Raw genomic sequence first — 27,543 nt, 5'->3', positions numbered from 1 at the left:
ACAGGCCAATTGAATGTCGAATTTTTAGAGACTAATCAGCAATCCTGAACCAGGACAGTAATATTTCCTGCTGTGTTTTCCTTCCTTGTTAGTTAATCCAAGTTATATGCATTTCTTGGATCTCAGAGAATGAAAGAGCAGTTTTGCATTCACAGCAAATTCACAGGTCCCAAAATAACATGGAGTGATTCTTTACAATGTTTTACAACTTTCTGGACCACTGCATTTCCTCTAAGAAAAGCCTCTGAGAAAACAAAATGATTTGACTAAGATAGTCTAGATTCTCAATGCTTCAAATGCAAAAGATGTATTATGAAAATCCTACACTATGAGCTTTGTGCAGATTTTCATTGGACTCTGTCAAGACACACAAAGACAACTAGGCTCCCAAGAATCTGCACAAAATAAAAAATAAACATTAAAAAGGTAGAATCATGTGACAAAAACGTCAAACTGTTAATATTTTTAACCCATGAGACAATAATGTAGAGATTGGAAACACCTACAGGAGACTAAGGGATGCAGAATTGCTCAGATGAATGTTTACAAGAAAATACGAAAACCATGACGAATTTGATAGGCTATTAAATGGGATGAGCACTAGGACTGCAGTAGTCATTTCTTCTGTTAACTAAAAAGCAGCATGAGTTAAAAGGAAATAGAAAATAAGTTTTTATATTTGGAGTCTGTATTAAAGATGTGCAACCCTCTGTAAATAGTCAGAATGGCAGCCACACACAGAGTCCATAGGTGAATGTGAAAGATGTGATTAACCACGAGTAGCATATCTTGGAGTGCTTGTAGTGGGCAGTAACCTTTTATTTATTTTCGAGGTTAATTTCCATTTCTGAGGGTCACTAACTTGATCTTATTTACTTGACTTACTGTTGGTCTTCTTTAATCATAGCAAAAATCCTTTGTAAGTAATGCCTGTGTGAATGCAGCTAATTTAATCATACGACCTTTTCTATCTTATTGTCACCCTATGGCTATCTGACTTCTTCTAATCAGACAGAAAATGATTATACTCTAAGTGGTATAGTGTGCTAAATTATTTTATTTATGCTTTTCTGAAAATCATGAGATGCTAAATTATTGTATTATTCTGTTGTAGTGTTTTCATAGCTTTATCCAAAGAACATACCATTGTGGTTCCTGGGCTTTAAATAATGATAATTTATTGTCCAAAGTGTAATCCACATGCACAAGGGTTGAAGCAGTAAAGCTCACGTGCTGATTACTCTTAGGGTGGGGAAAAAAGGCAGTTCTGCTGCCACTGAAGTATCAAAGCACATAGTATCAGAGAAAAGACTTTACACCTCTCCTGGTGCTTTTGCTAAGGCTGCTCATATGAGAATATGTGTTCTGCAAGTATATGTGACTAATCCAGTCACATATATAATAATGGTGACAATTCCATCACTGATTTTCAGGTACTAATGTTCCAATGACATATATTTTCAGGCAGCGCTGGCTTTCTATTTAGAAACAAAAAGCTATTTTTTTCTCAAATCCATGTGGTGGCAAAGGAAGCATGAACTCTACCCCTCTGGTATCAGACCTTCAGTAGTCATGATATCCCTTCTTTGCAGCTAGTAATAGCAATCTTAATTTAGTAAATGTGCAGAACATGGCACACGAAGATTTAAGAGCTCTCATCACCAAGCTACTGGCAAAAAGCATGAGTAGACTCATGCTTTTTCCATAACCTATTTGGAAACTTATTTAAAAAGCAATTGTTAGTACATTTTTATGGCAAGAAGCAGCCCACAGTAAAGAAGTAAACACCAGGATTTCTGAAATAATGATTTCAAAGAACCACAACTTTTAGTTCATTCTGGAAAGAAGGTTTTGCAGAATTATTAAGATCACAAACTCTCTGGAAATTCTAGGTAAATTGTAGCACTATGAGCACAGTCACATTTTTCATCTGCTGCTGTAGTTCTATCACTATTCTTTCTCTTATACTGCATGGCAGCAGTCATGGCAATATTTAGAAGTGATCAAAACCTGCTTTAACCACCTATTAGTAGGACCTGAGAAAGGGCTATAATACTGGTGGTGGCTTTATTGCCTTGCCCCTTTGTCTTTAGTAGCACAACATACAACCTGTCCACAGATAACTTTTTAAGGTCAGTATGTAGGATGAAAAAAAAGTCCCTTATGAAATCAGAACTACATTCTACCCATGCATGCCTTGCAGCATTACATATTTATATGAAACACAATAAAACAGCTAATTCATTACACAAGACAGTTATTTATTAGTCCTTTGTTGTGCTGTGAAAAAAATGTGGAGTCTCTTGAATTGTAGTCTGATATAGTTTGGTTTTTCAGCATCCTAGCAATTCTGTCCAACTGAGAGCAGGATATGCATCTGACCACATGCAGAACACATTCCTCTATTCATCAGGCAGAGAAAAGACGGATCCCCATTCTTTAACCTTTAATTAGTACTTAGCTACATTATGCATGCTTAGGGCAAAATTAGCCATAAATGCTTCCAGGGGCAGTGTACACTTACTAGTAACCTTTGCACGTAGAAAGTATGTATTTCATCCAGAACCAGCAAGTGGAAAAATATGTAGCAGAGAGGGTTGGACAGCATATAATTAAACTTGCTTTGCATATTAGGTGAGCAACTAAAGTAGAAACCATTACTCTTTGTCTGCAAAACAACTCCCAAGGTTGTTGCAGACAGAACCAGTCTTGCAATATCCAGTATATGCTGCATATGACTAGTGACAAGTAGGCTTTTTGTTAAGGCAAGGCTGAGACATCCAAATGTTGGACAAGACTCTGCAAGATTCTGCTGAAGTCCACAGGAATTGAGGACATTCAACATTTGAATTCACATAGCAAGATACCACGGAACGGTACTTGTTTTAGATATTTTAGGCTGTCAAATTTAAGTGGTTATGCTCAGTTTGTTTTACCCATTTGATGTCTGTTTTAGCATTCCAAGATTTTGAAGCAGTGAAGCTTTCCAATATCTAGTCAAATTACCAGATGTAAATATGACATTTTCTTTAAGGATATGATTTGAGGGAGCATGCTGATTTCATTACATTATACAGTGGGAGAAAAATATATTTATGATCTTAAAAATCTCATCTAATTCAAAAGCAATCATACACTAACAACTAAAGCAATATGTTCTACTGAATCTTTCCATGGGTATATCTGAGCACTTAGTAAATCTAAATATATCTGCCTGGACTACCACTTGCTGACTTAAGCTATGAACACTTTTTGTGAACAATACTTTCTACTTCTGGATTCCATGTCATGGAAGTCAGCTAATAACAAAGCTTAGAAATTAATTTATTTCAGGTATGCTATAACAGCCATAATCAGCTATAAATCCTTTTGCCCTATTTGCATTTACTGAATTTGCCTTAATTATACTGCTGCCTAATTATGAAACTCAGTCTAGAGGGGAACTCGCGAGATGCAGTGATGCAGAAAGCTGAGGACAGTTTATTCCACTTCATGGATTTACAACTTTCTGCTACTGCAAACTGTTTGGAACAGGCTCTACTTGTGAGGTCATTAACATGTAAACAGTGTCACACTGAAGACGCATGGCAATGACCTACCATGGTAATGAAAAGTGATATTGAGTTTACTAATTCAGATAAGGGTACACAGATTGCCTTTTCTCTAACGCACGAAGGCCTGTCACAGAAATAAATGCATGGTCCTTGTTGCAATTAATTTGAATCTTGTTCTTTTAAAGCTTTACTTGTAGATTTAATTAAAGCTTTCATGCAGCACACGCTTTCAGGAAGTCTCTATGTTTAATGGCTTTTTCTCCTAAATTAAAGAAACAAGTGAAGGTTATGATTCAAAAAACAACAGGCAATCATAAAATGAAAAGCTATTCTTAATACAGTAAGCATTATCTTGTTTTGACATAAGTAAATACACAGTACTGTGGGTCTTCAAGTATACTTCCTATAATTAATGTTATACTGGAATTTCTACAGTGACATCATTTTCAATAGCTTAAGATACAATTTTTCTTTTTGAACGTAAAATATCGCATGTTAAATTTCAATCTGGATGTGAATATTTTTAAAGCCTTAGCAAAATGAATTTTATATAAGAAAAAAAAATGATAAAATGAAAACAGCTGACTATTTTCCCATGAAAATAAAGAAACAGTGTTCAACGTAAATCACTCATTTAGACACTGAACTTACTCTTTTATTAATTTTATCATATTACATGTTCCCGCAGACTAAGTCTATCTAAGTCTATTGGTACATCAGTGATAAAACGAAGATTAGGGAAACTGGGTCCTCTCCCAAAAGAAATGGGAGACTTGGTCACCTGGGATATGGAGAAGGCTGAGGTACTCAGTGACTTTTTTTCCTCAGTCTTCATCAGCAAGAGCTCTAGCCACATAGCCTAGGCACCAGAAGTCAGGGATTGGAAGAATGATAAACCCACTGTAGGAGAAAAGCAGGTTCAAGACTACTTAAGAAACCTAAAGGTGCACTAGTCTGTGGAACCTACATCATAGAATCATAAAATCATAAAATGGCTTAAGTTGGTAAGGGACCTTAAAGATCATCCAGTTCCAACCTCCCTGCCATAGGCAGGGATGCCACCCACTAGATCAAGTTGCCCAGGACTTCTTCCAAACTGGTGTTGAACATCTCCAGGGACGGGATGTCCAGAGCTCCTCTGAGCAACATGTTCCACCAATCCTGAGGCAGATGTAGTTGCTAAGCCACTGTCCATCATATTTGAGAAGTTGTGGAAGTCTGGTGATGTTCCCACTGCTGGAAGAGGGGAAACATAAGCCCCATTTTTAAAAAGGGGAAAAAGGAAGACCTGGAGTACTACAGGTACTACAGTCAGTCTCACCTCTGTGCCTGGCAAGATCATGGAACAGATCCTCCTGGAAACTATGCTAAGGCACATGGAAAGTAAGGAGGTGACTGGTGACAGCCAACATGGCTTCACCAAAGGCAGGTCATGCCTGATAAATCTGGTGGCCTTTTATGATGGGGTCACAGCACTTGTGGATAGGGGAAGAGCAACTGCCATCATCTACCTGGACTTGTGCAAAGCATATGGCACTGTCCCCCATGATAGCCTTGTCTCTAAATTGGAGAGACATGAATTTGATGGATGGACCACTTGGTGGGTAAGGAATTGGCTGTATGGTTGCACTCAAGGAGTTGCAGACAGTGGCTCAATGTCCAAGTGGAGATCAGTAACAAGTGGTGCTCCTCAGGGTTCAGGGACTGGCACTGTTTAACATCTTTGTTGGTGACATGGACAGTGAATTTGAGTGCACACAGCAAGTTTGCTGGCACCAAGCTGTGTGGTGTGGTTGACACACTGGAGGGGAGGAATGCCAACCAGAGGGACCTGGGCAGGCTCAAGAAGAGGGCCTGTCTGAACCTTGTGAAGTTCAACAAGGCCAAGTGCAAGGTATTGCAAGTGGGCTGGGGCAATCCCAAGCACAAATAGAGGCTGAGGAGAGTATGGATTGCGAGCAGCTCTGGGGAGAAGTACCCAGGGGTGCTGGTTGATGACAAGCTTGACATGAGCCGGCAATGTGTGCTTACATCCCAGAAAGCAAACCATATCCTGGGCTGCATCAAAATAAGTGTGGCCAACAGGCTGAGAGAGGTGATTGTTTCCCTGTACTCTGCCCTTGTGAGACCCCACCTGGAGCACTGCCTTCAGCTCTGGGTCCTCCAGCACAAGAAGGACATAGAGCAAGTCCAGAGGAGGGCCAGAAAGATGACCAGAGGGCTGGAGCACTGCTGCTATGAAGACAGGCTGAGGGAGTTGGGGTTGTTCAGTCTGCAGAAGAGAAGGCTCCAGGGAGACCTTAGAGCAGCCTTCCCATACCTAAAGGGGGCCTACAGAAGTGATGGGGAGGGACTTTTTCAGGGAGTGTAGTGATAGGACAAGAGATAATGGCTTTAAACTAAAAGAGGGGAGATTTAGATTAGATATTTGGAATAAATTCTTTACTATGAGGGTGGTGAGGCACTGGAACAGGTCATCCAGAGAACTTGGAATACCCCTTCCCTGGAAATGTTTAAAGCCAGGTTGGATGGGATTTTGAGCAACCTGGTGTAGTGGAAGGTGTCCCTGGCACAGGGGGTGCTAGGAACTGTGTGATATTTGATGTCAGCTATGTTCCAGCCCAAACTATTCTGTGATTCTGCAATTCTATGTAAGCAATAGCCCTTTAGTAAATATCACAAATAAATGGAATTACAAAAAAGAGATGGAAAAGAAAATGGTCAGTAGAATAATTAAAGAGGAATAAGAAAATAGGCTGGAAGGAAGAGAACGGAAGTATTATCTAAAAAGCATGTGAAATGAAATCCACTGTGGACAGGGAACTGGACAAGAAAATCCTATGAATGTCCAGTATTCCAGCCTCAAAAGAGGTTTACAGTACTTTGAGTTCCAGCAAAAGGCAGCTTGACACTGTGGTATCTTATTCAGGAAAAAGCATATCACGTTCCTGCTGTGAACCTGTACTAGGACTGGACATACAGAGTCAGTAACTTGTTCTCAACTTTACTTAAAGTTCTACTGGCATTAACACCTGGATGTTACAGCTTAAGGATCAGGATCCTATTCTGTGAGGTACCATATATGTTACAATCTCACCTTAAAATACATACAAAGCATTCAGTATATTATGTATTTATTAAAATAAATACCAAGCATTCAGTATTTCATCAGCTTTTGAAAATATACTGTAAATCATGAACCTTAGTCCCTTTGAAGTGACCCTTCCACAGGCAATTGACAAACAGGACCATAAACTGCAACATAAATTCCTTTACACCTAAAACATAACCCAATACACATTTTTAAGCTAAGTAAAAGCCTGTCTAGACTACTCTAACTGTAACTTGCTGCAGCCAATATGCATCCATTATTATAAATGAACAACCACGTTGTACAAATCCATACTGGAAAATGTACTTCTGGCTACTGACGTCACCACACAGGAGGAAAGCACACTGCTACTTTGCATGGGGAGATGCTGAGTTGCACAATTTCCATAAACCACACGATCCTCTCATTCCTGAACAATGGTGAAATGCACAGGTTAGAGAATGCTTTGCTTTGCCTTTCCTTCAGACATGCCAGAGATCATAAAATCATAGAATCACAGAATCATTAAGGTTGGAAGAGACCTCCAAGATCATCTGGTCCAACCATCCCCCTACGACCAATGTCATCCACTAAACCATGCCCCTAAGCACCACATCCAAACTTTCTTTAAACACCACCAGGGACGGTCACTCCACCACCTCCCTGGGCAACTCGTTCCAATGCCTGACTATTTTTTGCCTGGCCAATGAGTTTCTGAGAAGGAATGTCTCCTCATTTCCAACCTGAAACTCCCCTGGCACAACTTGAGGCCATTTCCTTTAGTCCTATTGCTAGTTAACTATGATAAGAGGCTGATCCCCTTTCAGGCAGTTGCAGAGAGCAATAAGGTCTCCCCTGAGCCTCCTCTTCTCCAGACTAAACAACCCCAGTTCCCTCAGCCGCTCCTCACAGGACTTGTGTTCCAGGCCCTTCACCAGCTCTGTTGCCCTTCTCTGGACATGTTCCAGGGCTTCCATGTCCTTCTTGTGGTGAGGGGCCCAAAACTGAACACAGTACTTGAGGTGGGGCCTCACCAGAGCAGAGTAAAGGGGGACAATCACCTCCCCGGTCCTGCTGGCTACAATATTCCTGATACAAGCTAGAATGCTGTTGGCCTTCTTGGCCACCTGGGCACACTGCTGGCTCATGTCTCTGGCACCTCAAACTTGTGTCTTATGATCAGAGGAATCAGAGAATGCGCAAGGAGAGAAGCAGACTCCCTCTGTAGGTGTACTGAGTATAATTTAGATACCCTCAAGCCATGTGGTTCAATGTCTCACCGATGGATCCGAGATTCATAATTTGTGTGAGAAACCTCAGCAGAAGTGGTCCAGAGCTTCTGCTGCTAAAAAGAAAAATAAGTGTGCCTCTTTATGTTTCATCAGCTCAGTACTCTAAAGGAGTGGATAGTTGCTGGCACAAGCCCTGTGAAGCCCTGCTCTGCTCCAGCTACCACCTTGTTTTATTTGGATTGCTGCTACTGTTAGGTTGGCACGTGAACTAACCACAATTATACAAGATTTTTCAGACAGTCCTACAGTTTTCTCTCTACAGCACATACTAAAAGATACTGTCTAATAATAATAGTAGTAATAACAATAAAACCTTTCTAGCACAATTGCAAATGAAATACAGCTTTGATTCTAATACCTATGATAAATCTTTAAAAAATACTTTGTTTTGTAACAGGGTGTCTGGAACTGATGAAATGCCAGGCTTTGCTGGATTTGCAAGCACACAGCACAGCCTGCTCCCTCTGTTTCCTTCTCTGCTTTGTTTTTGTGAGTCTCATATTCACAGATGATTCAATCTCATTAGCTACTTTGCATGTGGGCTATTGTTCTGAAATTAGGAAGGACCCTGATCAGACAGAATCCCTGCACAGACTCTCACAAATGGAAGCAGAGGCAGAGGGCCAGAGTGACCAGAAGTGGCACAAGAAATTAACTGAGGCATGGTTTCTTATTCCCCCATGTCAGAGTTAGGCACTTTATTGCAGAAAAAAAATGAGCAAGAAAAATGACAGAAAGAAAATTTGGAAATTAAAGATGTTTTTGGTCTGCTAGACACTGGAAAGCACATGGCCAATGATCTCTACACCAGGGAACTGGAAATGTAGACTTTAAAGGAGCTCATGGAATACTGTAGGCAAGGAAGCAAATGGAGAGGAAAAGAAAGAACAGGAGCCAAGATAAGAACAGTTTCATTGCGAAATTAAGTGAGAACATTGACACATGCTACCTGGAGATGGATTAGCATTAATCTGGCCACATTCCTTGCAAGGAGGGTCAAAAAAGGTATTTCAGCTGAAGAATCTCCCTTGAGATTCAGGGGTTAGATGAAAGACTACAGATTAGAAGCTCAAACAAAAATACAATAACTCGGTAGAAGTTATTGCAACACTAATGACTATAACACCTCAGTGCCCTGTGCAGACATCATTCAACAGACACAAACACCTTGTTATAGTTCTTATCTCTATTGCAGAAGTGATTAAGTCTGTGCTATACTGGAGCAAATAAGTCTTAGGCTAGATTCACCAAATGATTTATTCTATCCATTTCTCTTTAGGCATTTCTCTGCTGCTGGTTCTCATCGAGTCCAGGACAGATGCAAAGCAACATTAACCTTGTTCCTTGTAGCCCATCCTTTTGCAGTCATCTCCTTCTGCTCATTTCAGTATTTCATTAAACCACTTTGAAAACGAACACCTCCGTCTAACTAACGTCAAGAAAAAATAAAGGCCTTTAGCAACATAAATTATGATGTGAGTTTTGGTTTTAATATGCAGTTTATCTTCTTTACTGTTAACTCTTTTACATTCACACAAAGTGTAATGGCAGGTTTAGGTTTAGAGAGAGTAAGTTTTCAATGTCATTACCCATCTTGTACAATAAATACTAGCACTAAAATAGGGAAAAACTACTTTCCATTTGGATAAAATGAAAGAATCTGAAGTCAGTGTCTAGCTATTAATGTATATAGAAATGCAATTTCAGAGCTAAAAAGGCATGAATCACACCTTTTTCCTGAGAGAAGATTCTATTTTAGCCTTAAACAAAGTGAATGAAAATGATTCATCTTATACCCTCTTTTAAAGTCTATTTCAACAATGATGGAAGTTAACAATAAAATCTCAGTAACTAGAATGACTGCTGTTGACAGAAAGCATGACTGACTTAGGAACCAAATTTTTAGCAAACTACGAAAATACCAGCAAGCTAATTGAGGATTAATTCAACGCAAGATTTTACAGAGGGAATGATCCACTCTGGTAAACAGGTCACAGTAACTGAACACGACTCAATATGGAACAGCAATACAAATGCACAAATACAGAGGGTAGCTTCTTTAATACACATACCTGTCCCTATCCCCTCTTCCCCTCCAGAATTACGTATTATACCTCAGCTTTCTGTATAATAAAGATAGGCTTTCTGGCTTATCCTACAAAGAGTATATGGAATCCACAATTTCTTAAAAAATTCTCAGCATTCAATTCAAATCCCTGTGTATTAGTTTAGAAAAGCAAGACAAACCTTTTATTAAACCAAGACATTTCTAGACTACATAAGCATTTATTTTTCCTACAGTCATACTGGTCTCCACACTAAATGTCTTTTAACTCCCCAAAAAAGCAGTGTAAACTGAAAATGAAACTGCCCCTTTAAGGACAGAAAAGTCTCCAAACCCTTAGCTCATCTGCAAATTTACTGCTTGACACTGAGGGAACAAGGACAGTAACTGAATGTGATTGTGTGACCAGCATAGCAATTAATCACTTCTGATACTTCACCTCACTCTCTCTTTAGTACTCATTTATTTTGAAAAATCCACATTTGCAGCACATTACAGGTTATGGTTTCTCACTCAACACATCTGTGCTAATGTAGTTTTGAGAATCTGGGTAACTTCAGAAATGACTATGGGTTTCCTACTTGTAGGTGCTGGAACAGTAACTTGGAGTGAGCATCTAAATATGCCCACAAAAGGGCAACTGAAGCAGAGCTATTCCTCTGTGTGAATACCTTTGCTAATCTGATCTCTGGCACAGCTCAAGAAAGCTATTTCATGTAGTAAGATCATTGTCCTGAGGGGCTCACAAAACTTCAGAAAGAGCTAATAAAAAAAAAAGGATTTACTTACTGGTGGTCTGAGTGTTAAGGATTATTTATAAATTTTGCTATGGAGAAATGTGAACATAAGCCTTGGCTATACTGCAATACAATCACATCCAAAAGGATCAGAAGGAACAAGGAATCAGTGTAAGAAATAATGACTTCAGACATATTTTTAAAAATAATGTGGTGAATTTTAATTAAAAATACGATTTTAATTCTGAGATTGCTGAGTATCTCTGCATGAAAGGTAGATATTTTACCCCCATACTCAAAGCATATGGCACATAGCCCACTAATGGATTTCTCAGCTATGCCAATTTAGTAAAACTCTTTCCTTGCTATTTTGGGCACTGCATGTTGGCATTATAGACTTTACCAGATGCAACAAAACTCATGGGATATCCCCAAATAATTTAAGTCTAGCCTACAAGACAATTACAGAAATCCACATTTATTTTGGGTTACATGATTCTATGATACAAGTCTATGTAACTATGCATATTTAAAGATCCAGAAGAGATCACAGGCTTCGTCTAACAGATCAAACACACCAGGCAGTTCAAACACATTCCCATTTTTCTGTTCAGATTTCTCCTCTACCTGGAAGATGCAAATGAATGAACTTACTCTAGTTCCAGAGGCAGCTGCAGTTGGGAATACCAAACTGTTTGTAACATCTCTCAGTATTTTCAAATTCATATGTAAATTTTAAACGCTATGACCACATCTTTCCTGAAATTATCCAGAAATCACTGCTAAGAGTTTAAGCAACATTTATTTTCTGAAAATTTTATGACTCTGATTGCTGGGGTCATTTTGCCAATCTGCTAACCTTCTGCCACAGGTGCTAGGACAATTGCATTGTCCCCAGTCAGACTGGGAAAATGAGCCACAAGTTAAGTCCCTGTACAGAGATCCAGAAGCCAGGACTGGAAATCTGCTGGCAAAGCAAGAGACACAGAAATAACTGAGAATGCTTTTCCAGACTCGTGAGCTCAAGTCAATCAACTGCACCCCAAACTATCAAATTCTCATGTAAAGGAGGGTACGTTTTTATTTTTGTTTATATGAAAAAGCTCAATGTTTGTAGAATTAATTTTCTTGCAGAAAAAGTTCTGTCCTCTCTGAGTCACATTAAAAGTATTAGGCAATAGGAGCTGTTATTCTATGCAGTCCATTTTAATAATATTTCAATGTTGTATTAAGCTTCTGGATTGAGATTTCTATACAGGAGACGTACCCATGATGCATCCGTGTGCTAAGTCACCTAACTAGATGATTAGTGCTGGGTGACACAACATCAGCTAGATTTGATGCTATTAAGATCCCAACATGATTAATATTTTCTAGGAATACTTGGCAATAATTGTCTCCTATTTCCCTGCTTTAGCACAGGTTGAAATGACTTGTAATAAGGCACAAAAATAGAATAACATTATGCACCTAACTGCTGTGTAGCACCATTGTTGCGTAAGTAGCTAATTTCATTAATAACCATGCCATACCATTTTGATATCAAATTCAAACTGAGGGACAACATCAAAAACTACCTTCTAAACTTTGCATTTTAATTGCAAAGTTAAAATACTACTCATAGCAAGGCAATGAAGCCTTTTCTCAAAAGCAGTATGAACAGTTACAATCTGTAATATCTGACCTGGAATTTGGGGTAAGTTGAATTCCCCAAACTGCCCATCAGAGGCCAGTGTCTTGAGTAAAATCAGAGGGAAGAAACACTCTGCCTTCACGCTTGAATTTGCATGAATTTAGCTATATTAGCTTCTAACTAATAATGATTAATGATCTCCAAAGCAGACAGAGCCTCTATCTAAATCTTGTATAAATGAAAATCTTGAATATAAAAGATAATGATCACTGATCAGCATGGCACTGCTTATTTTCACCTCAGCAACAGGCTTGTCTAGTTCATTAACCACGAATACACAACAAACTACCAATGTATTCTTCCTTCTCTGGCCAATGTTGCTGGGCTTTTGCCCATCCAAGAAGGTGTTGGGAGAAAGTAGAGGCATGGCAATGCTGGCTGCCACACTGTGAACACCCGTCATTACAAGTGTCACTAATGACATCGACTCCATTCTTCTTTTTCCCACCTGGAATTTATGAGGAAGTCAAAAGACCTGCTGCAGAGTTAATGAGCACTATGAAATTTGCTCTAATCTTAAGAACAAAAGAATTCATAAAGAACTAACTATGGCCAGACAAAAAACAAAATCTGCTTCCTGACTGAGGTGAAAGGTAAAAAATGCACCAGTGAGCAGGAAAGCAAAAGTGGGAGGAAAGGCGCAGGCAGAGGCACTTAAACCCATTAACAAGAAGCATAATTCTTAATAGCAGTACTCAGCTTCTTTTTTGTAATGTCTCTTGACTGGCTAACTAGTAAACACAAGATAAAATGGAAATAATTCTCTGCCAAATATGCACAGCTGTAGGTCCACCTCTGATGATTCATCAGCAGCACTAGGCATCTGCCAAGTTTTTCTTTTTTAATTTTAATTTAGGATGGATCTTGAAGTGGCAGAGATTGCAGTCTACTAGGGAAAAGGAGCCCACAGCACATAAGGAAAGCAGCACACAAGACAATAGTAACTATTTCAGTGCATAGATGTTCGGTTGGATGTCACAGCTTGCATTTACAATGACTAATCAGTAAATTTGAATATGATACTCAGTATAGAAGTGGTAAATTAGCAATAGCAGAGCACTTCAAATGATGTTTCTCAAAATATAGATCATTTTATAATCCATACCAACTTCCTCAGCTAAAAATAAAATTGGAATGAATTCTGCATTCATCTAAGATCTCCACCAATTTCAGTGAAATTGCATGCTGCGTAAACAGGTGTAGAATTTGGTCCAGAATATTTCCTCATATGGTGGGCCGATCTTGTCTGCTCCTTCCCAGGCTCTTACCTTCCTTCTTTCTCCAGACAACCAGCAAAACAACACACAGTCAAGATCACACAATTTTTTTTAGAAGAGTCAATGTACCCAAGCCACAAAGTTACTACATTTGGATCACACTAACAAAAACACAAGTCTTTTTTTAAAGACACTGTAAGATTATCCTGAATAAAAAGAAACCCTATTCCGTCCACTATTAATAGCCTCTATGGTTGAAAACTGTGGACAAAACCTGTTTCTAAAGCTTACAGAAACATTTCAATTCACACATTTTCCATTGTCAGTGAAAGAAGAGAAAAAAAAGCGGTATACTCCAATTTCTTTGAATAATGAAACAGTGCTTCATTTAATGTTTCATTTTTTTCAATTTTTGTTTTTGACTTAGCCTTGAGGCATGAATCGCATTAAAATATTAATTTAAATATGCTTACTTGTTATGGCAACAACATACTCTATGACTTACTATATTATACTAGTTTTACGTTTTAAAAACAATGGTTAAATGGTTAAATGGTCCCAACTGAATGTTTTCTTGAAGGCCTATTTCATGGAAAATATGGTATTTTCATCTCAGGAACAGAAACAAATTTTGAACTACTGTATCTACGGAAAAGAGATTTTTTTCTGACCTTCACATTAATACAGTGCTTTAAAGTACAGTTTAAAAAAATTGCACTATATGTAGAGTGTCAAATAATGTAATATGAAATATGAATTACAAAGCAAATGAGCAGTTTCAATATATTCAGAAGTCTCAGGCAATTTGAGCTAAGAGCTTTAAATTTTAGTTGCTTTAATTCATTTGAAGTATGGTTCTGCTTACTGAGTGTTCAACTTAGAAAACATACACTAATTTTCCCATAAATTCCATGAGTGTTTGAAGCTTTTTCAACGTATTCATTGAAAAATGTTTATTTAAAAAGTACGAAGAGCTATTAAAAAAGGAACAAGAGAAACTTAGTATTATGTTTAAATAAAAACATATCAGATTCTTTCTTTTCAAGAGCATTCAACTACCAAATGTATCTGAATACTAGTACTATAGTATGTCTCATGCAAGTAACACCTCATCTTCAGTAACTATATGGAAATATCCTCGAGCTTCCTATGAATTTTAAAGTTGAGCTTTAAAGAAGACACATATCTGTTAGATCATTGATTTCTTCTGGTGGCCAACAAGATTAAATAATCTTAAATGTATCTCACTTTACAATTAAGCAAGATCTCTAATGTTTTGCTAAACCAAAAACTACCATGTATTCCGTGTACCTGGAAAGTGAGAAAAGGTGAATAGCCTCTGAAAGGCCTTTTGCTAAATTCACAGAAGAACCCTTCCCATTCATCACCTGCTGTCAGCAGAGAATGAAGCAGTCTTTGGGTAAATAAAGAATCATATAATGGTATTACTCAGGACTGTATCAACACAATAGTTTACTTACTGAAAGTTATGGTTCATCTTGCCCTCATTTTTTCTCTCTCTCTCCTTTTAAATCCACCCCAGTAATGGCAATGCATGATGTTTATGCATGATCATTATTCATGAAAAAGTAGTATTAAGCACATAGCAACAAATGGAAATGCTTGTACGTCTCTAACCAATGGTATATTTTCATCAGGACAAATGAGAAAGAAACCACTACATAAATTCTAAAAATTGTTACTTAGGCATGAAAATTTCTCATAGACATGGTAGTGATATTTATACCTACTACTTTTTAATTAAGAAAATTTGTTATGTAACTACATTCAAAGGACTCTAATGCACAGTATGAGGCATAGAAACTTCTGTAAAACTAAGTATTTCATTACATTATTGGCCATGCTGTTTTTATCTTTTTATCTTGCTAAATTTTTTTAAAGGTTTGGTTTTCATAAAGGAACTTGCAATATTAGCATTCACTAATTGTGCATGGAACAACATGGCAGAAAGTGTGTCTCTGATGTCAAAGAAGTTACTTACAGGTAATAAGTGTAGGAGTGATAGCTTCTTCTGCCATGATGGTGGAAGGATTAGGCAGTGGTGGAAAAGATGAAATGGAAGGAAAGAAAAGCCAAATATTAATGTATGGAAAATCAAGATGAAACTGAGACCAGAACTGATGACATAAATGGAAGGTAGCAAGAATGCATATCTGGGCATATCATGCAACATGTCTGGAACAGACAGATGACATATCCATCTCTATAAAACGTTGAACAATACAATATATGTCTCCAATGTTGAATAAAATCACTTTAAAGCACATCCACTAAGTAATGTTAGATATTTTATGTATATTTTTCTCTGCATATAATACATATACAAACACTCCCAACTGAAGAGATAAAACACCTTCAGTTTATATTTCAACTGGATTAGGAATAAGCATAAGGAGTTTATTTTTACATGATAGAAATTTAACCATAAGGAATTACAGAGTATACATTATTTAGCTTCTTTTCCTGTCATAATGCTATAGAATTTTTGGATATCCCTTTACTTAAAGAAATCAGTTGACATTGACAGTAGAACTTGCTTCCACAGGGGAAAATCAACAACAACAAGGAAATAAATTTCAGCTTTTTAGATAACTATTTAAATTCTGAAGAAAAAATTACTTCCTGGTGCTTTCCATCTACAGCTATATCCATAATTGTTATTACAACTGCCTTTAAATTACTTCACATTGAGTGAAAATTTCCCATGTTATAACATAAGCAGAACAGCTATCCTTAATGGTTAAAATGATTTTGGCAGAATTTCCTTATGTGGCAAAGGAAAAAATAAGAACTGATCGTGAATCCCTGTTACTTCTGCCTATGTGAATGTCACAAAGAAGAAGGTGGAGACCTAGCACCACCATCCTGAGAAAATACAGACCCAGCCTGTCTTTCCTGCAACACCTTACACAGCCAGACCCTCCACCCAGACACGGACTGCATGAGCACACAGTGTATCAGCGCTCCAGCTATGCTTTTCTGCTTTACATCTCTCCCTCCATTTTAAGTCTCCTGCAAGTAGGACTGCAACTCTCCAAAAGGGCTAAGTTCCAACCTAAATGAATTCCATATTGACTGTAATTAAAAAGAGGCTCGAGATCTTAAAACATTTCAGAGCACAGTGTCAAGCAGCATTCACATGTTGGTAAGATAAAAGACTGAAAGGAGCCATGTAGGCATTTGTAATTTTTAAGCATATACATACAGCCCTTTGACTACAGAGGAAACATGTAAACAGGCCTTGCAAAGGACTATAACTAATGTTAACTTGCCTCTAGCTACATGCTTCAGGCAACCCTTTGAAAACTAGGCTTTCATCAAACTTTCTCTCTCATCTTCTTTGTGTGAAGATGCCGTTAGAGATGTTTCCCAGTTTTCATTCCCATTTTTCTAATGAAACAGTATTGTTCAAACACGAGAGGCTAGATATTGAATATTTAATCACGTGGCAATCTGCAAAAACGTACACCTGTTAAAACTGAGTTTTGAAAGATGTCTAACAACAGAGTAAGGTGAAAGCTGCAGAAACAGTTGTACACTTCTTCCACCAGCACTTATTTCCTTGCCTTCAGTAAGTACAGAATCAGATCCTACCAAAGCAGTTCAACCTATCTGCTCTATTAGCAAAGGGTTGTTTTCATATCTTATTCAGACGTAATTATATCCCCCCTGCCCTTCTTTTCAGAATTACTCATTCTCTCGCTCATTTAGAATCTCATGACACTGCCAACCCTATTTCTTGCCATATGTTGCCATTGTGGAGACTTAATGTAATTAGTACAAATGTTCTCATACTTTTAAAAGACGTATAATAATTTGAGAAACAACAATAAATACAATTAATCAGAGAAGCACTGCTGGTACTTAAATGCAGAATTCTGCCAAATACATTATAGAGATGAATTCTGTGTGAGAATACTAAAAATCCAGGAGCTTTAATTTGTGTGAAAATTGTCCCATTAACAATTTGTATAAGATGAACACAATTAAAAGTCTCAAGCTCCAGTTATTTTTAGAATACTAGAGTTGTGAGATTTTCTACATGAAAGTCATTGAAAGTCGTGGTTTTTGAGTCTCAAAAATACCAGACACTGAAAAAACAACAAAAAAACCTCAGCCCAACAGCTAAAAGGACTTACGTTTGAAACCTATGTGTAAGAAAGTTTTAGACTTGCAGGTTCTCAGGCCACATGAAAAAAACACCATTCCTAATTAAACAAATGTAGCATTTTAAATAAATATGGACAAGTTCCATTTTACTTCCTACATAAAGTATACTGACTTTCTCTCTATATATGTATGAAAAATGTAGAAAAGTCTCTTTCTGTAGAGGAGTATGACCCAAATAATTTGGCCAACCTTGGCCAAATTTTCTTCTGCACAAGGAACCATGCATAGCTTTTCAGTCACTTTCCATTATAGAGGTTATTTTATGTCAATAAACTGTTTCTGTGTATAATGAAAATATAAAGCACTATTATATCCTTCGGGACCAAAGACATAAATGAATTTCATAAATATTACTTGTAGAATAAGGCCCCTCTATAAAATGTTATCAAAAGCAATGCAGCTGGCCAGAGGAGGATTGTCCCACTAGATGGGAAAGCTTCTGGAACTGTGTAATTACCACAGTGATTTCTTTCGTTGTCTCTCTTTTGTAGCTGACCTAGAGGGGAAAGCAGGAGGGCACTGGGAGAAAACTGGAATTTTCCTTCAGCCCTATTATCTCCAATTTCCATCCTAACAACTTGAAATTGTTGGCAAAGGTGTATAACCGAACAGCCTGATTTACTACCAGGGAATTGAACCAATGCATTCCCAGCCCAGCTCCACGGAGTACAAAAGCATTCCTTATCCACTGCCAAGAACCAGGGGCTCTGCATTAAACAGATGCCACAATTACATACATTAGAAACTACTGGAAGGTTCAGGCATAGAGACAGCTGAAAGCAGAAACTGAAGATAGCCACAAAAAACCCCACCCTTTTTATGGAGAAATGCAAAGATCAGACCAACTTCGTTCTACAACTGAAGCAGAAACCACTGTAATCAAATTTTAATAATCGCTTGCTTACTGCACTCCCACTGCAGCAGCAAGCAGGTAGCCCAGAAAGAACCTGCTACCCCAAAGACATTATTCTCTTAAGCAAACATTGGACCAATCCATCTATTTTTTCAACTTCTGAATATTTTTCTTTTAACCTTAGTTAAAATTGAATATAAAAGAAAAACTATAAAAAAGAGAATAGAATAAAAACCCAAGATTCTGATTTTTTGAACTCCTGATTTAATTGCTATTGGTTTTCCAAAGGCTGTAGGAACAGCTCTCTTATTTCCACTGTTCTACTTTATGTTGACCAAAAGGTGAACTTGCTGCATTTTTTATTTTTTATTTTTTTATTTTTTATAAAGTCCCATGCAGGTATATCAAAGACTGGTAGAGATCAAGGACCTTGCCTGAGATTTTATATTCAGGATCAGATACAAAATCCCTGTTATTGTGAAGTAACATTCTGGAAACACGTGTATTGGTTTCCACCGACTTTGTGTTAACTCTTATATGAGGGATTCAGAGCACAGCTGAGGAGAGGAAAGCTTCCTGGCTTTACTCTGACTTCACAGAGAAGAATAATCTCATTCATATGACCATAAGGGTATCAGGAATAGCTTGCAGGTTGTTAGTTTACATTACATGACATCTTTATGCAGGAATGGGGTTGAATGAATAAAGGCAAGATAGAACAAAACAGATAAAGAGCACTGAACAACTAAGCAGGGAGAACAACAGTAAAGTGCTAACATTCTTAACCTCACCTAAGTGACGGGCACACTAATCTGGTTTACTTTAGTCAAAAGTGTGATTGTCCACACAGGAAATGTGTTAGTGTCTGTGCTATTTCCACCCTCGCTACTGACTCTGCACCGTACTCTGAGCAGTTAAGCTCCCTAAACTCTCTGTGTCCCAGTTCACAATGTAACTACTTCAGCAAACCATTATATAGTGAAATTAATAATTGTGACTAACAACTAGTGCCGTTTGTAGAACTGCACCTACAACTTAGACAGTGACCATATCCAAAGCATATCTATGCTGCATTGAAAACTTTGAGTGTTGGTCTGGTCTTTTTGCTACTGAATTAATGCCCAAGAGGTTGATTAATGAAAACCTGTGGTGCCTGGCATGGACCAAACAAGGAATGGTTGCTAGCTCAACTGAGGCAGCTGTTAAGGGAGTATGTTGGACAAAGACATGGTTATCAAGTACAAGGACACTGCTTTCCAAATCTCTTGACAATGGAAAGAATGTTTTGCAATTAAGTTTATTAAGCAGTTGGAGCCCCAGAGACAGAGCAAATTTAATCTACTGGAGAGATCTGGAGATCAAGTCTACAAAGACCCTGTGCAGTGAAAGAATGAAGTAACAGACAGTATATGCCTTGGGATATGCCTTGGGATGGTCAAATGTGAAATTATTGTACCCAACTGCAACCATGGCAAGTTTCAGAACATGTACATTCAACATGGTAAAACCTAGCATTGTAGCCCAACGAGTCTGCATGTAACCATGCAGTGAGGAAAGTGGTTCTTAGGGAGAAGTTACACTGAGTTACAAGGTGCTATTTTACTTTTTGATCAGTTCTTTACTCCACTAAAATTCCTTATAAAGTAAATGAAATAAAATGATGAAGTGCAGTAGTCAAATGATATGCTACCTTGATAAGATTGTTTCACAAAGTAGCACCTAAAGCATCACAAAACTGCAAAAACACTACAGTTACACTAAGCTTGCAGGATGATTTACACATTTTCTTCAAATGCATAATGTATACACAGTAACTGAACCAAGGTGAAACCATAGGGGCTCTCAGCAGCATAGTGAATTAATGCACCAGTAACAACCTATTGAATAATCGTTTCATCTTTTGCTTAAGTCGTGAGTGTAATTGCATTCAAGACCTTCTATGCTACAGCATCTGCTTTAGAGGACTGGAACACAATATTCCTATCTCCTGATACTCTCATTAAAGCCTAGTCACATCCTGTTACACAGATGAACCATTCTTACTTTTTAATATTCACCTCAACTCATTTTACAGTTTTCGTTCAAGGCTGCAGCATGATTGTGGGACATATTTAAGTTATTGGTATCATTCTTTCTGCAGTGCAAAATGAAATTGTGCATATTTGGTAACAGAGCTCGTCGATTTGGATTTTCAATAGTTTCATTTCTGTCGCAAGCAGATTTATTCCAAACCCCAAAGAACTTCACATAATGAACTTTTTTCCTAACAACAGAACTACTATGAATAATAATTACTGCATTGTGGTAGACAGAAGAAATCAAGTATCCTTCTGCATTAACATCCAAACACTCAGGATTTGAGCATGCCTGCCTCTAACAACTAGATTACCAAAGAGCTTTTCCCTAGTGAATAAAGCAAGAGACAGTACAGCATCCATTCAGCCGGAGAGCCTGACATCCTATTCAGAATGAAACTATTTGGATCGTTTTGCAATGCTCTCCTTTCAAGATTAAAAAGAACTTGTGTCTCGTGGGTGAATATATTCTACCTTTGGTGCAGATGCTTAAGGAGAGGCTCAGAAGGGGAAGAGACAGAGTGATGAATGCTGGTCAGGACTTATGTGAAGGACTGGCCAGACAATGTGAGAAGCCTTCCTCACTGCATGCCAAGTGCTGTCTCTGGCCCTAGGGAGGACTTTGGGAGTTCAACTGTTAAAATGGAAGGTATGAATGATGCAAGATATCAGAAGTGGGAAGAAAAAAAAAAAGTACTGAAAAATAAGAACAGGTTTTAACTCTGCTACACTGTACTTTATTGAGATTTGGTTACTGTCTCTATTTCATTGCCCCAGCCAGACTTACCCTGGGGCTTAAGTCTCAGTCTCTTCCATATGGCAACTTTTGACTGCTTTTCCTACCTCTTGTTGTGGCCTAGCCTTCTGCCCTGACCACAGATCACCTTTCTCTGCATAGCACCCTTCTAACCTCTTGGCCCCGCTTCTGTCTTTAAGGGAAGTGAAAAGCAGCTACTTCTGTTGCTTGCCCTGAGGCACTGCCAGGCAGCTGCCTCCTTCACTGTGCACCCCCTGTGTTCAAATTCTGGAAGAATTTCAGGCAGCTGAGGGGTTTGGTCTATCTCAGACCTGCCAAACTAGTTAACATACAATTAAATCACTGAGTGCTGGGATGAGCAGAATCAGGCCAAGATTGCTCACAAAGGAAGAGAAGGGAATAATACAGGGTGAATAGCAAGGAGGAGAGGGGATATGGGACAGTAAGATGACTGACAGATATGGAAGGAGAATTAGTGACTCAGGCCCTTTGCACAGCTCACACACGTCCTCAGTCCCACCTCTATAGCTGCAAATCTCATGAACCTGCAGATACAACCTAAAATCTTGACGCTATTCATTAATTTCCCCCAATGTTGACTTAACTTCTATCATCACAAGGATTGTTTTTTCTTACCTGTATCTCCTCCCTAGCAACAAGATATTTTATTTTATTTATTTATTTTCCTTTTACAATGTTGCAAAAGGCAACCAGGTTTAAAAGCCTTACATTTCTAATGCTGTAGCAGTTTTCAAATGATTTTCAAAGCAAAACAATCTCAATATGTGTGTGTGTTGAACCAGCATTTGGAAACATTCAGCACCATCATAACATTTTCATTTGTTTTCAGGGAATGGAGTTTATGCAGAACAACACAGACCCTATTCTTAGCACAAATTACCTTAGCTCTAGCTCCTGACTAAGGCTTTCTTTTACAGTCAAGAAAGAAACTATATCTAACTTTCAGCTGATCTGTTGGACAGAGTGGAGACACACCCTTTCAGGACAGAGTTGCTGTTCTATTACTAGAGTCCATCATGCAGCACTAATGCATAAAGTGAGAGAATCATTAACCTTGAGTTGTTTTTCTTTTATAACAAAGCCACAAACATTAATTCATAGAAAATGCTGTGGGATGAAACAGATATGGTGGTTTTATAAAATCTCAACAAAGCTTGGAGGGGTGGGAGGGAGCAGTACTTCCTGAACTGTGACAAAGGGCACTACGGTGGCTGGGTACTTTTGCCAACATCAAACTGAGAACCATTGTAGGAGACGCTGTGATATGAACATGTACGTAGAAAACATCTACTAATCGCTCACCTTTTCTTCATTACCAGCACAACCCCCAGAAATATAATGACGAACAGCAAGATGCCTGCAATGACTCCAGCAATTTTAACAGTGTGGTCGGTCTGCTTCTCAGGCTCTGGGTCTGGTTTTCGAGTGGCAGCCCCTATGGAATCAGTAACAGTGAAGGAGGAGAGAGAAAAAGAATAATGATGTTATTCTTTCAGTTCTAATACATTTAACCTACCAATGTGATTAATCTTACCCAGGGCCAACAGATACCAGTGTGTGCATGATGATTCTAGAAAAAAATCTTGCTTTCATATGCATTGACAGGAATATAATTCTTCATATTATTTCATGACATTCTCCTAGACCACAACACAGGTGGGATACCACAGCCAGGCCTGACCTTTTTATAAGAGTCTCTTCACAGATCCACAGATTTCTGTATTTTTATTATCTCTTCTGCCTCCCTTTTCTTTCTGTCATTTAGAAACTTACTCACAACACAATAAGTATCCTAAGCCTTTAACCAAATTTGATTTGCTGGAACATTTTGCTCAATTATTTTTCATAAATGAAGCTGTAATTCCATAACATATTAGCTTAAACACCTGGAAAAGTGAGATAAGCTCATTTACCATGCATTTTACCCGCAATTGTTTTTTACACAATAGACTTTTTTTTTTTTTGCCTTTGGAAATCTAAATCTAGGTCACATCTGGTAGGCAGAAAGACTCCTTCTAAGCAATTTATTCACAAAGTGGGAAGCAGCTGATGATCACACCACTGGCACCCACATTTAATATCTGTTTAAATGAGATAACCAGTGCCTTACAGCAGCTACTGTCTTAGCTCTTCCAGCTTCTCCATTTAAAAAAATAACATCGTTTGTACTGTTTACTGTATAATGTGATGGAACGTCAAATCCATGTCTGATGAAATATCCATTCCCTCTGCTAAATGAGTTCAGGATGAAAAATGTTAAAGAAGCAACATTCAATTCACTAAACTGAATTTATTTTTTTATGGACTTCTATTTTTTTTAAAATCAAAATGTGACAGTATTCATCATTTGAGGCACGATGTCATAAAATGGACACAGGGATTTATGTATCACTCTCCTGCTATAGTTTTTTTGGGAAAGAGGAGTAAAACTGAAGTCTATTATTTTAAGACCACATTCTTATCTCTCTGTCTGGGTTCCACAAAGGTTTGGAAAGCACCAAGTGTATTTTACTTGCTTCATTTCCTTTTTTTTTGGGAAGAATGCAAATTGGTGATAAATTTACATGTGGATGCATTTTCTGAAAAGTTCAATGAAAAAAATTCCAATGTTTCTTCTCAGTCATAAGCAAGATATTCTAAGATTCTGATTGCCCACAGTTACGCTTTTGGCCTACTCTTCAAAACTTCTTACCACTAGCAATGACAGGAACAGCTGGCAATTTGTATTGGTGCCAGGAAAGACCCAAATCCTGAAGCAAAATATATTTAGAGCTAACTGCAGGTACCAGGTTCTTTGGAAAACTCTGGCCATCGCACCTTGTGGGATCACCAGAGCAGCTGACCAGTTATCCATCTCGGTGCCCAGTGCCTCCAGAGCATTACTTCCATACTAATCCATACACTGCAGTGATGGATTAGTACAATTCTTACTCCATGTGAGTAATGGCAAAAGAACCTGGGTCTATATTTTCTTCAGTGCATATGCATGCAATTCTATTATAAACAGTTCTATTTTTGTTTCCCTGGTGTCATAAATAAACAATTTTGTTAAACTGTATTGCTGTAATTGCACAGCATTCAGAAGTGGGTCAGATATTTAGAAGACATCTAGTGTCTCTTCGTGCAAAAGGCAGCTGTTGAATTGGACGTGGCAAACAGCAAGAAGTGAATCAAATGGTACGATGCAAACAGTAAGAAATGAGACAGACTTTGTAGTCCTCTTTTAAATTGAAGACCCAAGCAAAGAAGAATGCATAGACAACAAGAAGCAGTACCTTTTTGGATATAACTGCTAAGACTGGTTCCTTCCAACCATCTCTTCATCATTACCTCCTTCAGGCTACCTCACCCTACTGGAACACTTAACATTAATGCCTTCTTAAAATCTTCTTTATGGTTTCCTTCCTTCTGTTATGGCTTTCAGTGTGAATTTTGGCATGCTCAACATTAAAAAGAAGTGAAGGCAGCCTTGCTCCATTTTAACCTACAACTCTCAACTATCCTATGCATTTTATCTCAATGTCCTGTCTCTCTTTGACAGCACAAGGTCCTCATTTCATCAGAATTTGCTAGAGGAGACAATATCATATTCAGAACACATACGTTTTCTGCATATCACGGAGCACAACTTTCATGAAATGCCACTACCCACTGGTTAATGCATTACAAGCTAGGGAATCCAACTCTACTGCAAACTCTCAAAACAAAACCTACACAAGCAGAAATGTAAAGCCTAACGTCAGGAGCCTGAAACTCCCTTATTGCATTATATAGTGATTACTCAGTCGAGGGATCATCATAAATTGTCTATGAAAAGTACACATAATGCCACCCTGAGGAAAAAATTGAAGTTTCCCACTCAGATGGACTCAGACTGACTCATACAAGAGATTGTCTTAAACTGGAAGTATGACATATGACCCACCTTTTAAAAACTCCTATCATTAAATATTACAAGAAAATTAAATATTGGCATTAACTCAATTCTCATTTGGTCTCATTCAGCATCTCATTCCATCCCTGAAAGAATGTTGCTCCTTTCTTAGTGTCAGTGGATTCCACAGTTCACTTGGGTAAAAGAACCAAATTCCCTTTCCCCTTGCTCGAGCAACTCTTGGGTCTTTTATTGTTAGAAATTCTGGATCAACATTCTCTTCATTTTATTTATCACTGTTTATTCCTTTAATGTACCTCAGTTTTTCTAAAAGTTAATTTATTATTTTCTAAGTTTAAAAAAATTGTCTGTTGGTTTCCACCCCATTCTTTATCCCCTCTAGTATTCTGTTCCATTTTATTTTGACATCAGATGGACACTGAACAGGTCGCAGGTGCATTGTTCACAGTGAAATCTGCATCCCTTTCTTCAGTGCAGCAATCGCTTTTGAACCCTCTATAAGTTAAAAGCCATTCAAATTTACCTCCGCAGAACATTACATAGCATTTATCATGACTGAAATTCAAGATGTTACCATCTCCTTATTCGGTTTGGTTTTGCCCTGATGAAATTCTACTAACCCACATCCCCTAGCTTTATACTCAAGAGCTGCTGCCCCAACACCGTCTCTTCAAGGTATTTAATGGACATACTGTACACCATGCGATGTTAAACCCTTAAGTACATTAGCTATGATAACAGCTGGCAGTTTACTTTTCTTTGGTTCCTAGCTGATAGGTAGTTTTTGATCCGAAGTAAAACCTTGTCTCTCACCTCATAGTTACTTAACTGACTTTTAACCTGTATCCACACAAGCAATTGCATTGGCACTACGGAGAGAAAGGCAAACTGTGTAAGGTGATCCCAGCAGCTAGGAGCAGTAGTTCTGAAATTTCTTTTGCCACTTGATAAACTGCAATGGCAATTCATGCTTTTACTTTTGTTTGTAAGGTTTCAAGAGAGATTTGGAAAATGACTGTTGCTAGTTTAAAAAACTGTCGTGTTTTTTTCTTTACTGTACTGACAGTCTAAAAAAAGCTTAGTGAAATGTAATCTTTCTTTTCAGCATTAGCATTAACCGTACTCTGTTGTACCATGGTATTATAGTCTTGGCATTTTATTCTATTTATTATTGTTGTTTCAACCAATTTGTCTGATACAGACATTTTTAAATTCCTTGATCACACTACAGCATTTAATATATATATATATAGCTATAAGACCAATGGACTCCCGCATCTCCAGCAGAGCATATGTTTTTAATGACAGAATGCATATCGTTGCCAACACCTGAGTTAATCCCACTGTATTTTCCTCACAACACTGGACCTAATGACTCACTGGTTTTTGTTTGCTTGCCTTTTAACTTTCTGGTTCTACCCGGGTCCAGAGCAGCCTGACTTTAAACTCTGCACAGTAACCTCACTTGTTTCCTCACCGAGCCTGTCTGGGCTAACAGAGTCAGAAGAACCAGGACAAAGTGACACATATACTGTGGTCCCCTCTGGAGAGGCAGTAGGTCAGTAAAAAGCAGTCAGTGCAGGATGGCTCAAGGGAGCTGCTTAGGAAACGAAAGGACAAGGAAATGTTTCCTGACAGTTTAAAAAGGATTAAGGTGCTGACTTCGGAAAGTCCTTACTTGATGAGAACAAACTAGAGTGCTTCCTGCCAGAAGTGAAAAACAGAGATACACTTATAGACAAACCCCAAGATGCTACAAAACCTAGTGAAGTATTTCCTCAGGCTTCCTGCACTGAATGAACTGAAAGACTTTAACAATTCTTGGTTCCATACCCTTAGATTTTTACCCTCCCTTTCCTTATTTATTCCTCATTCTTTGTGGTCTACCCTACAGTAGCATTTAAAATGTGATTATTTTTTTTCTTAACTTGGAAAAAAATGTTCTTCAACTGGCATGATTATGACTTTCCCTCATGGGTCCCCTTTTGTTCAGTACCTTGCAATGATTACTTTTTTAAGTAGTACCACAAAACACCTAAACATTTTATTTCACTTATTTTTGACATTCATACCTATTCTACTAGCTTTTTCTTTATATTGAA

General features: G+C 38.1%; 1 protein-coding gene across 11 annotated transcripts in view; it reads right to left on the bottom strand.

Annotated features, from left to right (window-relative positions):
• The window catches only part of PTPRM (protein tyrosine phosphatase receptor type M), a 480,584-nt gene that overhangs the window by 137,002 nt on the left and 316,039 nt on the right, over positions 1–27,543 (bottom strand). For 6 of the 11 annotated variants that reach the window (XM_035316799.1, XM_035316801.1, XM_035316802.1 and 3 more), the window contains one exon: positions 22,849–22,981. In XM_035316799.1, the coding sequence (XP_035172690.1) occupies positions 22,849–22,981 (133 nt within the window). Of the gene's footprint in view, positions 1–15,651; positions 15,682–22,848; positions 22,982–27,543 lie in introns of all 11 variants that reach the window. The other 5 variants (XM_035316805.1, XM_035316797.1, XM_035316798.1 and 2 more) reach the window with 1 other exon arrangement.

This window comes from Oxyura jamaicensis, chromosome 2 (genome assembly GCF_011077185.1).
Source record: "Oxyura jamaicensis isolate SHBP4307 breed ruddy duck chromosome 2, BPBGC_Ojam_1.0, whole genome shotgun sequence".
NCBI lineage: Eukaryota > Metazoa > Chordata > Aves > Anseriformes > Anatidae > Oxyura > Oxyura jamaicensis.
The sequence above is the reverse complement of the archived record's forward strand: the minus strand, read 5'-3'. Positions and strand labels throughout refer to the sequence as shown.